The 18,900-nt window shown below is 39.0% G+C and overlaps 1 protein-coding gene across 4 annotated transcripts in view; it reads right to left on the reverse strand.

Moving 5' to 3' along the window:
• Positions 1–18,900, reverse strand: part of CDK13 (cyclin dependent kinase 13) — a 147,107-nt gene that overhangs the window by 24,494 nt on the left and 103,713 nt on the right. For all 4 annotated transcript variants that reach the window (XM_055293356.2, XM_055293354.2, XM_055293355.2 and 1 more), the window contains exons 8-9: positions 8,875–8,976; positions 8,702–8,779 (exon numbers count right to left, since the gene is read on the reverse strand). In XM_055293356.2, the coding sequence (XP_055149331.1) occupies positions 8,702–8,779; positions 8,875–8,976 (180 nt within the window). The remainder of the gene's footprint in view (positions 1–8,701; positions 8,780–8,874; positions 8,977–18,900) is intronic.

The raw sequence follows: 18,900 nt of genomic DNA on the forward strand, positions 1-18,900 counted from the left end.
TTGGAACTTTCTAGAGAAATTAGAATATTAGAAAACTTGTATCCTCCACCGTGAGCTTAACAGTTTCAAAATACTGTAAAGCTTTTCTGATGAGATCAGTGGTGGTACAAATTATATAATATAAAACATTACATTCGGAAGATCTGTTCAATTCAGTGAAGCAGCATTTTTCAAATGACCAATGCATAATATCACGAAATCATCACAGATAAAAGATCCATTCAAAGTGCAAGACAGAACAATGGATTTCAATATAGTACAGTATAAAATATTCCTTCATATGGTTTCAGATTACACATTACAACCTGTAAAAAACTACCAATCATCTAATTTTTGTGGTTTCTAAGAAGAATATGTACCATTATCCAAAAAGGCTATTGAAAACAGCACATCACAGATATGAGGATCCAAGTCTCATGTCTATTAAACCAGACAGATCTGCCGTTCCAACTTTTATTTTAGAAACTATAGACGTTATAGACTTTAAAACATGTTAACATTATTATGTTAAAATGAATTCATAAATACCTTTAATTTCTAATATGGTAAATCTCAGTAGATACAAAAACTCCTGGGATCTTTAATAATTTGAGCATAGTAAGTTCTGAAACCAAAAAGTTTGAGAAGCACAACTCTACAGAATATTTTATGCTATCGGTTTATGAAGGTATACATGCTTCATTTTTTTCAATATGGGAAGTTTCCTTCTTTTCCTATCTTCTGGTACAACCAAAATCTATTCCTTTAAAATTTAAAAAATTTCACCTGTGTAAACCACCTACGCCTGAGGGTTTGTGTGTACTGGATGAGGTGGCAGAGAGTCAGAGAAAAGAAGGATTCATTTAATTCTAATCTACTTTCAATTGCTTCACTGATTATAATCCTTTTTATCTCATAAGCAATGTACATTGTGTCATATAAAGGCTCTTTAGCTGACTGCTAGAAGGCTTAGGGTAATGTGATCCTCATGTTTAAAAAAAATTAAATATATATATATGGCCACACAGAGCTTTCTGCCTTCATTCATCCCATTTTGTCCCAATGTGTGTTTTCCATTCTCTTCCTCCATCACTTTTTGTTTTTTGAGACAGAGTCTCACTCTGTTGCCCAGGCTGGAGGGCAGTGGCACGATCTTGGCTCACTGCAACCTCCACCTTCCGGGTTCAAGCGATTCTCCTGCCTCAGCCTTCCCAGCAGCTGAGATTACAGGTGCTAGCTACCATGCCCTGCTAATTTTTTATTTTTGTAGAGATGGGGTTTCACCATGTTGGCCAGGCTGGTCTCAAACTCCTGACTTCAAGTAAACCACCGGCCTCAGCCTCCCAAAGTACTGGGATTACAGGCGTGAGTCATCATGCCATCTATCACTTTTTTTTGTGGGGGGGGGGATGGAGTCTTGCTCTGTTGCCCAGGCTGGAGTGCAGTGGCACAATCTCCGCTCACTGCAACCTCCACCTCCCAGGTTCAAGCAGTTGTCCTGCCTCAGCCTCCCAAGTACCTGGGATTGCAGGTGTGTACGACCACACTCAGCTAATTGTTTTATTTATTTATTTATTTTTGAGATGGAGTGTCGCTCTGTTGCCCAGGCTGGAGTGCAGTGGCGCCATCTCGGCTGACTGCCAGTTCCGCCTCCTGGGTTCATGCCATTCTCTTGTCTCAGCCTCCTGAGTAGCTGGGACTACAGGTGCCCGCCACCATGCCTGGCTAATTTTTTTTTTTTTTTGTAGTTTTGGTAGAGACGGGGTTTCACCGTGTTAGCCAGGATGGTCTCGATCTCCTGACCTCATGACCTGCCCACCTCGGCCTCCCAAAGTGCTGGGATTACAGGCATGAGCCACTGTGCCCGGGTTGTTTTGTATTTTAGCAGAGACAGGGTTTCACCATGTTGGCCAGGCTGGTCTCAAACTGCTGACCTCAGATGATCCACCTGCCTCGGCCTCCCAAAGTGCTGGGATTACAGGTATGAGCCACCATGCCCGGCCTCCCTCCATCACTTTTTAATCTATGCTACTTCTATTATAAAATATTTATAATCTGCCTAAAATACTTTCTGGAACAAAGCAAATTATAAATAAAATAACTCAATCACTATAGTGTAAAGCCATTTAAAGCAAATTAGTGTTATCACTCTTGATCAGTTTTACATGTATCTGTACAATACTGACACTAGGTCTCATCATTCCTGAGCCTACAGATTAGAGAAACAACCTAGCATTACTGCAAATAAGGTGAGGGAAGAAATATGTACTGAAAATTTATTTATATTTAATTCTCACAACCCTAAGCATGTTATTAGTCCTCTTTTACTTTTGAAGAAATAAACTTAAGAGCATATGGGACCCTAAACCATAAGCGCAGGAAGTAGCTGAGCTGGCATTAGAACCCAAGCTTGTAAGATTCTAAAGGCCACACACTTTTCAGTATACTCCATTGCCTCATTATACTCAGATTTGTTTCCTTTATCACAAACTTCCTTTCATTTTCTTCATGTTTAAAAAGAAATTAATGCTATGAAATCAAAATTGAAGCATCTTTTTATTTTTTGTTGTTTTATTTCTGTTTTTCTGAGACAAGGTCTCTCTCTGTTGCCCAGACTAAAGGGCAGTGGTGCAATCACAGTTCACTGTAGGCTTGACCTCCCTGGGTTCAGGTGATCCTTGTACCACAGCCTCCCAATAGCTCGGGCTATAGGTGTGTGCTACCACACCCACCTGATTTTTGTATTTTTTGTAGAGACGGGGTTTGGCCACATTGCCCAGGCTGGTCTCAAACTCCTGGGCTCTAGTGATCCACCTGCCTTGGCCTTCCAAAGTGCTGAGATTACAGGTGTGAGCCACTGTGCCCGGTGAATCTCTTTATAAAATTATAAACATCTTAACAAAACAAAAACATGCTGAAATATATAAACTAGAAAATAAAAATTTCTCCTCCCTAGTCTTCTCGAAAGTCCATGTTCAGATTAACAATTTGAGTCTTTTGTTTTACCTAAATGAGCTCTCAATATAGCCTTCTGTAACTATTCATGCTGCTTTTCCATTTATCTCCAAATCAACTATTTCCTTTTTTTTTTTCTTTTTTTCTGAGACATAGTCTCACTCTGTCACCCAGGCTGGAGTGCAGTGGCACAATCTCGACTCACTGCAACCTCTGCCTCCCAGGTTCAAGCTACCTGACACAGGATGCTCCTGCCTCAGCCTCCCAAGTAGCTGGGATTACAGGCACACACCACTGCGCCCAGGTAATTTTTGTATTTTTAGTAGAGACAGGGATTCACCATGTTGGCAAGGCTGGTCCTGAACTCGACCTCAAGTGGTCTGCCCGCTTTGACCTCCCAAAGTGTTGGGACTACAGGTGTGAGCCATCGTGCCTGACCAACTATTTCCTTCTTAGTAACTGTACAGCATGCTATAAAATGAATAAACCAAACTTTCCCCTCCATATGGTTCACTGAGAACACATTCCTAAAAAAAAAAAAAAAAAAAAAACAAACAAATATACTTATGCCTCAGTCTTTATTACTTTGCCATTTCTTCATTCAGATCTCTGCTCAAATGTCACTTGAAGGGAGATACCTTTCTTGACCCTCTATATCATTTTAGCTCCCATCATTTTCTGCAAGTTAACTTTTTGATAAAAAGCTGGATACTATTTGCAAACACTTCCCCTAGAATTCTTGGATTAATATCTTATACAATTTTTTCCTTTTTTTTTTTTTTTGAGACAGAGTCTCTCTTTCGCCCAGGCTGGAGCACAGTAGAGCAATCTCGGCTCACTGCAACCTCCACCTTCTGGGTTCAAGCAATTATTGTGTTTCAGCCTCCTGAGGAGCTGGGACTACAGGTGCGTACCACCACGCCCAGTTAGCTTTTGTATTTTTAGTAGAGGTGGGGTTTCGCCATGCTGGCCAGGCTGGTCTTGAACTCCTGACCTCAAGTGATCCACCCGCCTCAGCCTCCCAAAGTGTTGGGATTACAGGCATGAGCCACCATGCCCGGCCTAATTTTCATATTTTTAGTAGATATGGGGGGTGGGGGGGCGTTCACCATGTTGGCCAGGCTTGGTTTCAGACTCCTGGCCTCAAGTAACCCTTCCACCTCAGCCTCCCAAAGTGCTGCGATTACAGGCATGAGCCACTGTGCCCGGCCTAATACCTTATAAAATTTTTCATGCTGTCTTTGTCAAATACTGATATGTGTGTCATACTGATTTTGTAAAAGAAAAGATTCCAGGTAGTTTTATTTCCTATGTAGTTTATTTATTTATTTTTTGAGACCAATTCTCACTCTGTCACCCAGGCTGGGGTGGAGTGGTGCGATCTTGGCTCACTGCAACCTCTGCCTCCCAGGTTCAAGCAATTCTCATGCCTCAGCCTCCCAAGAAGCTGGCATTACAGGTGTGTACTACCATGCCCGGCTAATTTTTGTTTTTAGTATAGACGGGGTTTTGCCATGTTGCCCAGTCTGGTCTTGAACTCCTGGGCTCAAGTGATTCAACCGTCTCGGCCTCCCAAAGTGCTGTGATTACAGGCGTAAGCCACCGCACCCAGCCTGTAGTTTGGAGTAATGGTTAAAAGTTTAGATCCTAAGGTAACACCTAGCAGTGTTTAAATCTCAATTTTGCCACTTGCTGGTTGTATGACCCTGGACAAATTCTTCACCTAAGGTTCAGTTTTCTTAACTATAAAGAGAAGACATAGGGTTGTTATGAAGCTTAACTGAGATAATTCAAGTTAAACTCTTAGAATAATGCTGATATTGTATATAAACTAAATAGATGTTAACTATCTTTAATAGAAGCCCTAGTTTCCAATACAATCAGGGCCAAGGGTTGGCTGGTTGGGTTTAACAAAAAAAAAAAAAAAAAGATGGGTTAGAAGGAATCATTTAAAAAAAAGGTTAGAAGGAATCGTTTAAAAAAAAAAAGATACACAGATATATAATTTAAACATTTTATTTTAACTGAAAGTTTATAAATGTACATTTGTTTTCCCATCTTCTGACAAAGGCCAAGGCTTTCTCTTTGAACAGAGGATTCACCGAATGGAATTCTGTATTAGCTCTCTTGTACAAACCACACCCATAACACATCATCAAGGATTTTTAGTTTTGATTTCTTTAAATAAATCTAGAAATTAAAAACACTTTCAAAGCAATCTAATACCACATCTTAGATTTTTATGACTTTTCTAACTTACACAATTACTTGTCCACCCCTAATTAGACAGCAATGTCTTAAAGTTTTTGTAAAGCACTGTATCTATGCTTAATTAAACTATGTAATTATAATAATAAAAATCATAAAAATTGAAAACTAACAACCACCTCCTGTTCAGCATACTCTTCAATTGGTGGGATAAATACATAGTCTTACAAGAAAGTGATAGCCTACTAGCTACAAGCATTCAGCTTGCCATGTTATCAAGCCAGTTTTTCTTTACAGAGGGAATGAAGAGCATCAATTAATCTAATAAGACTCTTCAAGAGAAGACTGAATAAGAAAGCTTGTACTGCATTATTCTTATGTTCTGGAATAGTTTAAAGAACATAACAAGTATTGGTTTCTAAAAGATGTGCAATAATTTATCAAAGAAAATAAAGGGGCTGGTTTTTTGTTTTGGAGATAGGGTCTCACTCTGTCAACCAGGCTGGAATGCAGTGGTGTCATCAGCTCACTGCAGTCTCGACTTCCTGGGCTCAAGTAATCCTCTCACCTCAGCTTCACGAGTAGTACAGACCACATGCTCACACCCCAATGACTAGCTAATTTGTTGTTGTTGTTTTTGTTTGTTTGTTTTAATTTGTAGAGACAAGTTCTCACTATATTGCTCAGGCTGGTCTAAAATTCCTGGGCTCGAGTGATCCTGCCTCGGCCTCCCAAATGCGGGGATTACAAGCATGAGCCACTGCACTCAGTCATTAATTCCTTTATACTCTCTTTTCATATGAAGTTAAACTAGTAGACTAATTTATATTGCATATATGTGTGAATAAACCCAAGACCAGATCATAGGTTTCTTCATAAATTCTACATTTTATGTATTATAATTCATTTTTATTTCCTGGGTTTATTTTGCTGCTTTTGTCTAGTTTGTCTGTAGAATGCTTAATTTGCTTTCCTTTTCTTATTTAGTAGTATATTTAAGGTTGTGATTTTCTCCTAAGCACAGGGTTAGCCCATGGATTTTTATACTTATCACTCTTTTTAAACTTAGATGTTCTAAAGCAAGCTTGTCCAACTCGCAGCCCACGGGCTGCATGCAACCCAGGATGGCTTTGAATGCAGCCCAACACAAATTCATACTTTCTTAAAATATTATGAGATTTTTTTTGCATTTTTTTTTTAGCCTATCAATCAGCTATTATTAGTGTTACTGTATTTTATGTGTGGTCCAAGACAACTATTCTTCTTCCAGTGTGGTCCAGGGAAACCAAAAGATTGGACACCCCTGTCTTAAAGTTTGATTTCTCTTTAATCCAAGATTTTTTAGCATATGTAAATTTTTAGATAGTTAAGAGACTTTGTTGTTTCCATTTTTATATTAATTTCTAGTTTTATTCTATTTTAGAGAATTTAGCCTACAGTATTTCAACGTTTTGGAGTTTCTTCCTCTATTAATATATAAATAACTTTTGTAAATGCCCAATTAGCATTGAAAGGTGTATTTCTTTTTTCCAAGAGTATCAGTTCTTCTTAACCCTTTTTACTTGTCTATCGCACAATTAAAAAGGTAAGACACATTTTGGGAGGCTGAGACACGATGATCACTTGAGCCCAAGAGTTGGAGACCAGCCTGGGCAACATAGAGAAATCCGGTCTCAAAAAAAACAAAATATATCACCCAGCATGGTGATGCATTCCTGTGGTCCCAGCTACTTGGAAGGCTGAGGCAGGCGGATTGTTTGGCTCCAGGAGGTCAAGGCTGCAGTGAGCCATGACTGCCCCAAAGCACTCCAGCCTAGGCAACAAAATGAGATACTGTCTCAAAAAATAGGAAAAAAAAAAAAAAAAGTAACATAAAAGTTTTCTATGTTTCAGGTGAACTCCTTCCCTTCCCTTCTCCTTTTTTGTAATTTTATTAAAAGTGAGGCAACTGGCTGCTTTGGAGTTGAAGCACCACTAGTTTCTGGCTTTGGATACTTCTGACTATAGCCAAGTTATCCCCAGAGAAGAGGCAGGCTCTAACTAGGGCACTCATCTTTCCCTGCTGTACCCTATAGTAAAAATCTTGCATAACCACCAAAAACGTCAATGGTAAGATTTTTAGTTTGATTCAATTTGACTGTTTATGATATGATGTTGAGGTCCTTCTCTGGTTACTATTTGTTGCTTTATGTTCATTTTGTTCAGTCAGGAAAGTAAAATTCTGTAAATCTGTACCCCTACCAATATCTTTCCTAAAAAACTTCATATATATTTTGAAACTTTCATGGAAATTTTATAAGTTGCATGTTTACATTACATATGAAACTGAAGCCCCCCACCTTTTTTTTTTTTTTTTTTTTTGAGACAGAATTTCGCTCTTGTTGCCCAGGCTGGAGTGCCGTGGCACAATCTCGGCTCACCGCAACCTGCGCCTCCCGGATTCAAACGATTCTCCTGCCTCAGCCTCCCAAATAGTTGGGATTATAGGCATGGGCCACCACGCCAGGCTAATTTTGTATTTTTAGTAGAGACAGGGTTTCTCCATGTTGGTCAGGCTGGTCTCGAACTCCCAACCTCAGGTGATCCACCCACCTAGGCCTCTCAAAGTGCTGGGATTACAGGCGTGAGACACTGTGCCCGGCCAAAGCTGATTTTTAAAATTAAAATTATTTTAAAATATAAGATGGGCTGGATGAGGTGGCGCATGCCTGTAATCACAGCACTTTGGGAGAACGAGGTGGGGGGCGGTCACCTGAGGTCAGAAGTTCAAGACTAGCCTGGCCGACACGGTGAAACCCCGTCTCTGCTAAAAATACAAAAATTAGCTGGGCATGGTGGTGGGCACCCGTAATCTGAGCTACTCGGGAGGCTGAGGCAGGAGAACTGCTTGAACCCAGGAGGCAGAGGTTGCAGTGAGTGGAGATCATGCCACTGCACTCTAGCCTAGGTGACAGAGTGAGACTCTCTCTCAAAAAAATAAAATAATAAAATAAAATAAAAGATAAAGAGAAAAGCGACTAAAATGTATGAGTAATTGCTTATGAACTAGGTCCTATGATAGGCTCCAAATAATGAAGGCCTATGCTAGGGGGTATATGCATGTATTTTAGTGTGTATATGCACATATATAGACACGTAAATACACATAAAAATATATGTGTATTTACAATAGAGTATTTTTAAACAATACCCCAAAACATTAATTTTTCATTTCTGTCATAATTAAAAAATATATATCTACCATTCATTCTCTCCTACATTTACTCTTCCTTGCCAGTCTTATCTTTTGGGCCTCAAGTCCTTTCATTTAAAAACACGCACACATGCACGCACGCATGTACACATACACATACACCCACCCAGGGGCTTTGATATCCTTAATTTCACTGGAACAAGTATCAAAGTGCCTACATTTCAGTTTGTCCTCCATTTAGCAGTCATAAGCCCTCCAGAGAACCATGTTGTTCTCTTCCTGAAAAGACAAGCTTGAGAGAGTTTAAATTTCCTGTGGAGTATGACACTCTCCCAATTCCCACCAATATTATAATCAGCAGCTTACCTTATTAATTCTAGTTGTGCAAGTTCCTGATTTGCTTGAAATATAGGTTTTTTAGTGAAGAGTTCGCCAAGGATACAGCTAATGGAAAAAATACCCATCATTACCAAATGATCTATTTTAAATCACTACCAAAAGTTTCAAGTAAAATAAACCAGTAAATAAGGCTATCTTACCCACAGCTCCATACATCAATGGCTGGTGTGTATCGTTCTTCTCCCAGTAGCAGTTCAGGTGGACGGTACCATAAAGTAATTACCTTGTTAGTATACGGCCGACTAAAAAACACAGAAAACAGTCTTTAGAGTCAGTATTTGTTGGAATAAGAGAGATTCTCTGAGGAAATATTATTTTATTAAAGTAATCCCTATAATCCTAACTAAAAACACTTTCATCTGCCTAGTAAAAAATACAGACATCCAAAGGTATCTAATATATGATCATAAAATGTATGTGAGGGAAATCTATTTAACTAAAAATTCCCTTAATATATGAAGATAAAAACAAAAAGTAGTTGACTGGTAGGCTGGGCACGGTGGCTCACGCCTGTAGTCCCAGCACTTTGGGAGGCCGAGGCTGGCGGATCACGAGGTCAGGAGATCGAGACCATCCTGGCTAACACGGTGAAACCCCATCTCTACTAAAAAGAAAATTAACTGGGCGTGGTGACAAGTGACTATAGTCCCAGCTACTCAGGAGGCTGAGGCAGGAGAATGATGTGAACCCGGGAGGCGGAGCTTGCAGTGAGCCAAGATGGCGTCACTGCACTCCAGTCTGGGTGACAGAGCAAGACTCCATCTCAAAAAAAAAAAGTAGTTGACTGGTATTAACTGCAATTTGGTCAAAGCAAAGCTTTAGTACCAACTCAATTGTTGAGTACTGTTTTTCCTTTCCATAAAAACCTTTAATGGGATTAACTGATTTAAAGAGCGTTGACCGGTTCTGATCAAATCTTGTAAATTACTAATGGATGACAAGATATAGTTTAAATAGAGACCACCTAACAAAAGTTTTCAATTGATCATATTTTTGGCAATTTTCCACTGATTCACATACCCACTGTAGTGTGTGAACAGAAAAAAGCACACAAATGCAGAGTATAGCACTTGAGGTCTACTCTGCAAAGTAGCAATACATATGGTACTTTATCAAATAATTCCTTTATCACCTTCCAAAAAGAGGACATAAATATACTGCTACCTCTTTATTTGCCACAAACAAGATTATTTAGTCAAGTTATATTAGGGTCAGGTTTGACAATAACAGCACAAATTATCTGGCAATGTAAAGTGTTCAACGCTCAGAGAATGGTCACGTTCTAGCTGATTGACACGCTTGAAGAGAATCCTAAGTAGTCAGAGGAGGTTCTTCGGCTGATCTGTAGTTACTTACTTCAGGGAGATCACATATGTATTCAGATCAGCTATAAACATCTCTTTATATCCAGATGTTTTCCAAATCACAAGGACTAAAAAGCCATAGGCCAGAAAGGCTGTATTCCAAGCCCATTTACCTAAGCTTGGCTTGGTCCTGGACCAGTCTCGTTAAGGAAATGGAGCATTCAATTTAGAAAGCAATTCTCTCTTGCCACATATAGATTTGCAGTTCCAGGCAGTGTAAGATGTGCCTGACCTGCTCTGGCCCCATCCAGCCAAATTTCTCCAACTTAAGCACTAGTATTATAAAACTATCAATTTGGGCATTATAGCATTACCACAGATAGGACTATAGTTAACAGTGCTCCAAAGCTAGCAAAAACATTTGACTGTGGTAAAAACTGCAAAAAGAGGACGGCATAAGATGAATATTTTTAATAGTAAATTAAGATTAGGTTTTTCTAACATTATTAATGTATTTTTCTCAGTGATTTTTATCTTCACATAATGAGCCAGTCTTTTAAATTTTAGCTACTCTAGTTACACTGAACTTTATAATTCTTTAAAATTATGCTCACCTCTTTATGCTTTACCTTTTTTTTTTTTTTTTTTTTTTTTTTGAGATGGAGTCTCACTCTTGTTGCCCAGGCTGCAGTACAGTGGTGCAATCTCGGCTCACTGCAACATCTGCCTCCCAGGTTCAAGCGATTCTCCTGTCTCAGCCTCCTGAGTAGCTGGGATTACAGGCGCCCGCCACCACACCTGGCTAATTTTTGTACTTTCAGTAGAGATGGGGTTTCGCCATGTTGGCCAGGCTGGTCTCAAATTCCTGACCTTGGCCTCCCAAAGTGCTGGGATTATAGGCGTGAGCCACTGTGCCCAGCTGCTTTACCCCCTTTTAATAAAATCCTTTCCCTATTTTTCTCATTCAAGTGCTATACTTCCTTTACAACACAGTAAAAGATGCATATTCATAAAGTCTAATCTCTATTAATAATATATTTATTTTCACATTCTTAAATTTACATCATACGTACCTGTCTTTAACTCCCTATTTTGTATTTTCCCAGAAAGTTAAAAATCCTCGTAACATTCTTTATTATGAGCCTCACACACAAAGCCCAGAAAAATGCTGGGCACAGGTCAGGCACCTTAATGTATATTGCCCTCTAACTTTAGATGACACATGATTAACTGGGTGGAAGAACAAAATTTGTAAAAATTATGACAACTAGTTTCTCAAACACATCAAGGATCTATGACTATATCAAACCTAAACAATGGTGTTATAAAAGTGCAATTGGATAACTAGGCTCAAGGAAATGTTTAAATTTATGTAAATCTATCTACAAATAGTTAATTTTTATTTTACTTTAAAAAATATTTTTAGTGTCTTGTATTTTTAAAAAAATCTTTTAAAAAGTATGTTGAATTGTAGAGAAACTAAACAAATTCAGGTGACTAAAAAGGAATATCTAAGTAAAAGATTATTTTATATATTGCATATCAAATTCTAGGCAATATGTAGCATCATCTAATACAATATTTAGCAGTCACCTTAGCAAACTAGAATATATTTTATTAATTGCTATAATGTTTTATTAATTCAGATGTGAAAATAGTAAGTTTTCAAAAATGATTAAACACAAAACCACATGAAATATATTTCTAACCGTACAGAAAAATATTTAATGTATACTAATTAATGGCCTTTCCAAATGCTTAGTTTCTGTTAGACAAGAAACAAGAACTAGGCAAAATACTGAGAGAAAACATTCAACTGTAAAACTTAATCTGGGAAGCTGAATTTTAAAACACTAATGTAATTTCAAAAGTATGGAAATTCTTTGATTTATGAAGCAAACATTCAGACTGATACATACTTTTTTTAAAACAAAAAGTACCACACTCTAAAAATTATTTTTACATTCAAGGAAGTGTCAACGGAGTAGAGATCAAAGACTATCTGTTCATTGACAGATTCCAATATTTTGCCTCTAAACAATCCCAAGAAGGTTGGGTGCAGTGGCTCATGCCTGTAATCCCAGCACTTTGGGAGGCCGAGGTGGGTGGATCAGGCGGTCAGGAGTTCAAGACCAGCCTGGCCAAGATGGTAAAACTCCATCTCTACTGAAAATACAAAAATTAGCCAGGCGTGGTGGCATGCATCTGTAATCCCAGCTAATTGGGAAGCTGAGGCAGAAAACTGCTTAAACCCTGGAGGCAGAAGTTGCAGTGAGCCGACATCACGCCACTGCACTCCAGCCCGGGCGACAGAGCGAGATTCTGTCTCAAAAAACAAAACTAAACTAAACAAAACAAAACAAAAAACAAAAAGCAATCCCAGGAATTCCAGAGATAGAGGGCAGGGAAGATGAGATATGGTTATGGCCTTCCCTACCTTAAGGCCTGATAAGCTGCACCGTATCCACAACAAACCAAGCAGTGAGATAAGGAGTGTGCCCCTTGGCTGGCACGTTTTCAACCTCCTATTGGTCTAGATATATATAGAAAAACAGAACAAAATCCTAGATCCTTGAAGTATTTGGGGGTTCTGGATAATCTCAGTTAAAATTTATAAAGCAGGGTTGCTGCCTTTGTTAAAGACCATTCTAGGTTTAAAAAAAAAATCACATAAAATGAAATACCTAAACTAGCTCTAAAATGTTTCATTTTTCCAATAACATATGATAAAGTCTATACTTCTTCTTCCTGCTTGAAGGCAACCCCCCCATGTACTTCTTTTATACTATAATTTATACTGTTTTGAGACAAAGAGAGTCTTCAGTAAACTAAATTCATCATATACACAAAATGCCATGTCATCTTTATGACATTCATAATCCATTGCAGAAAAATCTATCAAACCTACAAAAGAAATCTGGGATCCATTTTCTAACACCTACCCAGCTTTTGATGTCAAAAATCCAGGTGTCATTCTTGATTCATCTTTCCCTCAAATTTCCAAACAACTTCCACCAATTCTACATCCAAAATAGATCCCCAATCCAAATACCTAGTCCAAGCCATTATTCTTTTCACGGGTATGACCACAATATCTTAACTGGTTTCCTGGCTTCCATCTCTAATCACACCCCCCTGGCCTACCCATTTTTTTTTGGTTGTTGTTGTTTTTTGTTTTTTTTTTTTGAGACGGAGTCTCGCTGTCGCCCAGGCTGGAGTGCAGTGGCGTGATCTTGGCTCACTGCAGGCTCTGCCCCGCCGGAGTTCACGCCATTCTCCTGCCTCAGCCTCCCGAGTAGCTGGGACTACAGGCGCCCGCCACCTCGCCCGGCTAATTTTTTGGATTTTTAGTAGAGATGGGGTTTCACTGTGTTAGCCAGGATGGTCTCGATCTCCTGACCTTGTGATCCGCCCGCCTCGGCCTCCCAAAGTGCTGGGATTACAGGCGTGAGCCACTGCGCCCGGCCTGTTTTTGTTTTTATTATTATATTTATTTTTTTTTTTGAGACAGAGTCTCGCTCTGTTGCCCTGAATGGAATGCAGTGGCGCAATCTTGGCTCACTGCAACCTCTGCCTCCTGGATTCAAGCAATTCTCCTGCCTCTGGAGTAGCTTGGATTACAGGCATGCACCACCATGCTCAGGTACCCTTAACTTCTTTTCAGTTTTTTTATTAAGCATAAAACCAGGTATCAACTGCTTGCTTAAAACTGCCCAGTGATTTCCCACTGCAATCAAATAAAATTTAAACTTTACTTCCGTTGATAAGACTGTACACCAAGGATCTTACCTCCTATTACACTGGGCAACTTTTGACCTTAAACCTCCCAAGTCTGTTCCCAGGCCGTACTGAGTTCCTTCTCCTTTGTACTTGGAATGTTCTTGGCCCAGGTCTTCATTAAGTTTTCCCTTTCTCATCACTCTGGTCTTAGCTCCAATTTACTTCTTAAAAGAGGCCCACCTTAACTACCCTAATGAAAATTACCCAATTATCCACTACCACCCCTACTTTGACACTATAGTCGTTATTTTATTTGCTTTGTAGCACTTAGCTATTTTAAATTCCTCACCCTACATATGCATTGCCTAACTTATTAATACTTTCATACACCATAACTACATGACAATAAACACAATCTTTTCTCTCATGCTCTTTCCCCCTTTCTATTTGAACTCCTGTTTTCCTCCTTTTGGTATCTTCCAAGAAAAATAACTTTTAAATTCCTCTATCATCACAGTGCTATAGAGAAACAAAACCAATTTTTTCCCAACTGATGCTGTCATCTTACTAAGATCAACTGTCTTACTTGCCCATTCTTATTACGCAAGCAAATTTAGAAGTCCTGTAAGTACCTACATTATTACCTTTTGCTACAAACTGCATCTCTGTTCTTCTTGACTGTCTCAGCAAACAGCCTCATCATTCGTGGCAGATACTCATAGCTGCCCTCTAAAAATCTGTTATTCCTCCCTTCTATGGCAGCTGTCCAGCTCTGCTACATTTCCCATCCTCACTGCAGTTAGGTGTGGCCACATGACCAAGTGCTCTCCAGTGGAACATAAGCACATGTGATAAGTGCCATTTCTAGGCCTGGCTCATTACTCTCCTCCCTCCTCTTTTCTCACTTCTGGCACCAGCCTTGGAAGGCATGTGTAGAAGATGGCAGATCTTCCAATCTTCTTCTCTGAATAGCTGTATTGAAGCAGTCACCATTTGTCTTGGTGATATGGTTAAATAATCTTAATTGTGCACTGGGGTAAGCAACAACCACTCAAGATTTTTTTTTTTTTTCTTTTGAGACAGTTTTGCTCTCATCACCTAGGCTGGAGTGCAGTGGCGTGATCTCGGCTCACTGCAACCTCCACCTCTTGGGTTCAAGCGATTCTCCTGCCTCAGCCTCCCAAGTAGCTGGGATACAGGCGTCTGCCACCACACACAGCTAATTTTTGTAGTTTTAGTAGAGATGCGGTTTCACCATATTGGCCAGGCTGGTCTTGAACTCATGACCTCAGGTGATCTGTCTGCCTTGGCCTCCCAAAGTGCTGGGATTACAGGCATGAGCCACCACGCCCAGCCACCACTCAAGATTATTAAGTGAGAAATACATATATAAACTTCTCATTCTTTAAGCCACTAACTTTTGTGGTTCTCTTTGTTAACAAAAGTTTAGACTATCCTAATCAACAAATCATTCATCCAGTTGCTTAAGCAGAAACCTTACAGTAGGGGGTGGAGGCAGGGATGTATCTCACAACACATTCAACCATCAAGTTCTAAGAAGTCTACATCCTTATGATATAATTAATCTGTCTTTCCAATACCTGTGCCCATTCCTTGGCTCTAGCTATAATCATCCTATTTAGATTTACTGCAACAGCCTTCTTAAGTGATTGTTCTTGCTTCCAGACATATAAGGCCAAACCACTTTCCAAAGTGCAGTCAAAGTGATAGTATGAAATGAAACATGCATATGTTATGGCTATAGTACACACTGCTTCCATCTAGAGAATACCTACACAAGGCCTATAAAATCCATTATCATTTGGTTTTTGTTCCAATCACACTAAACCTTCAGTTCCCTGAGGGGGGTGAGCAAATGTTCATTTTCCAGAGAAAGGGGATAAAGCTGGGGAGAGAACAGAGCTGGCAAGAAAACTTTTTTTTTTTTTTTTTTTTTTTTTTGAGACGGAGTCTCGCTCTGTCACCCAGGCTGGAGTACAGTGGCGCGATCTCGGCTCACTGCAAGCTCCGCCTCCTGGGTTCTCGCCATTCTCCTGCCTCAGCCTCTCTGAGTAGCTGGGACTACAGGCGCCCGCCACCACGCCCGGCTAATTTTTTTTAATATTTTTAGTAGAGACGGGGTTTCACTGTGGTCTCGATCTCCTGACCTCGTGATCCGCCCACCTCGGCCTCCCAAAGTGCTGGGATTACAAGCGTGAGCCACCGCGCCCGGCCTAAGAAAACTTTGAAGAAGTTAGTGGTACTTCAATTGTATTTTAAATATTTTTAACAAATTATTTTTTAAAAAGCTTTTAAAAGGCAACAATGACAAAAGACAATGAAAATGACCGTTACTAAGGACAAGGAAAAACACCTGATGATTTACTCAAAAATTTTGCATAATAGGTACCATGCCTCACTTTCTACCTCTCTAATGAAAAAGAAGCAAATATTGAGAAAGTGTGCAGACAGAAGTATTTAATCATAAAAGCAAGTTCCAACGTAGGTGGAGTTAGAAGAGAATAAGGACAATTTCAGGCATCACCCAATTCAGTAATATAGTATATTATCAAACAAAAATCCATGTTATGATTAGGATGCTAATATTAAATCTCATTAACTGTTTACAAATGTAAAGACAAAAGTAAAAGAGACTGAAACTATGCTTTGGCTCCAGGAAATTTAAAGCTCAGGAAAATTAAAGCATGTTGTAATATGAAAATACATTATCCAAAGATAGACAAATAAAAGAAAATCCATCCGGGCGTGGTGGCTCATGCCTGTAATCCCAGCACTTTGGGAGGTGGAGGCCTAAGGATTGCTTGAGCCCAGGAGCTCGGAACCAGCCTGGCCAACATACTGAAACCCCACCTCTACTAAAAATACAAAACAAATTAGCCAGGTATCACGGTGCATGCCTATAATCCCAGCTGCCGAGAAGGCTGAGGCATGAGAATTGCTTGAACCCAGGAGGCAGAGGTTGCAGTGAACCTAGATGACACCACTGCACCCCAGCCTGGTCGACAGAGGAAGACTCTGTCACAAAAAAAAAAAAAAAAATCCAGAATCCTCAAAAATGAGTATTTCAAACTTGCACCATTAGATATGGCTACCAACTGTCAACATCGTAGAGATGATCTTGTTTAGATCACACAAAGAAGAAGCAAACTGATGTGACACTACATATACGTTGCTTTTTTCTTTCATGGATTAAAAACAAATTACATTCTTGTGGTGTGTCTATACCCAGTATTTGCACAAAAAGCAAATTAACTCACAGTGAAAAAGAAACAGGACTGAAAAACATATAGTCAAGTTCTTAGATGTTATCAAATAAATGTGTACCTACAAAAAAGAAAAATCTAAAAATGAAATGAACCACTCCAGTTTATTTACATAATTAGATCAATTCCAAACAATAAACTCAATAACCCAGGAAAACACACACACACACACACACACACACACACGCACGCGCACACACACACACACACACAGTCCTTCTGCCATTAAATTGGAAAAACAAAATTTAGTAACTTCAATAAGTTGTTATTGGATGGCAAGAAACTAAACTTTGTAAAGACCCAAAAATAATGGTCTCAACGTTAACAATTGTGCATTTCAATTTCTACTTTTTTTAAAATAGAGATCTCACTATGTTGCCCAGGCTGGACTCGAACTTCTGGGCTCAAGTAATCCTCACATCTTGGCCTTCCAAAGTGCTAGGATTACAGGCAAGAGCCACCAAGGCCAGTCCTTCTGCTAAATACTTTCATTTGTAAATCTCATTAATATTTTTGAAAAGAAGGCAGACACTATTTCTTTGTCTGCCAGGAAAGTAACACCTTAGAAAACAAAATCAAACAATTCTTTTGTTTTTCCTTAAACCTTAAGTGATTAACCAGGTATTAAAATTTAAAGTCAGGCCAGGTGCCGTGGCTGACCCCTGTAATCCCAGCACTTCGGAAGGCCAAGGCGGGTGGATCACCTGAGGTCAGGAGTTCAAGACCAGCCTGGACAACATGGTGAAACCCCGTCTCTACTAAAAATACAAAAATTAGCTGGGTGTGGTGGCAGGCGCCGGTAATCCCAGCTACTTGGGAGACTGAGGCAGGAGAATCGCTTGAACTCAGGAGACAAGAGGTTGTGTTGAGCCGAGATTGCGCCATTTGCACTCCAGCCTGCGAGACAAGAGCGAAACTCCGTCTCAAAAAAAAAAAAAAAAAAAAAAAAAAAAGGTCATCAGACTTTAATATAACTTTCATGTGAAAAATTACAGGTAATTTTAAATATTTGTTGCTATCAAAATATTTTTTGTTTATAGATTTATCATTAGATATTTCAAGAGCTTTCAAACTGCTTAAAATATAATTAAATCCAATATAATGAAGGGAGATTCAGAAGTAGAAATATCACATAACTTGCTAACCTGCTGGAAGATTAAAACTATAGCATACCTCATTTGTCAAAAATATTATATTTGGAGGATGCAAAGACAAAAAGCAAAATTTAGCAGACCCTTTACTACAAAAGAACTCTAAAAATTGTCATCAGCCTAATGGTACCTCTAAAGCAGACTTGAGAGGCCCCTAGAGTTCTCTACCTGGAAGATACTTTTAGGTAATCAAGGCTGAATTCAGAGTCTTACCAGAGAAGCACTCCTATATAATGAAAATAATCTTTCTGTCAAAAGATCCTGAGCTCTACTACTTATTGGTTGTGTGATCTTGCAAATGCACTTAAATTTTCTAAACTTCTGTTTCTGTAACTTTAAAATGTACATAAGAATAATGATACCTACATCATCCATCTCAAACAACTTTCTTTTAAAATAATTCTTGTGAAAGGAAATTATGTATAATAAAGTGATGTACACAAATGTTAGTTGTTTGCTCTTTCTTTTCCCTTCTTTTTTTAAAAAAAGAAAAATGGTAATATAAATTATAATCATGTACCATAAATAATACATAGAATGAATAATATACTCTAAACACATAAAAGAAGATGTGCCCCATGATGCCTGTGGGATTCAGGACAGATTTCAAAGGAGGTAGGGCCTGAATTGCACACTGAAAGAAAAAAAAAACAAATTTGTCAAACTCAGGTGGGAAGTATAATTACATACAAAAGGAACAGCTTATG

This window comes from Symphalangus syndactylus, chromosome 9 (genome assembly GCF_028878055.3).
Source record: "Symphalangus syndactylus isolate Jambi chromosome 9, NHGRI_mSymSyn1-v2.1_pri, whole genome shotgun sequence".
Classification (NCBI taxonomy): Eukaryota; Metazoa; Chordata; class Mammalia; order Primates; family Hylobatidae; genus Symphalangus; species Symphalangus syndactylus.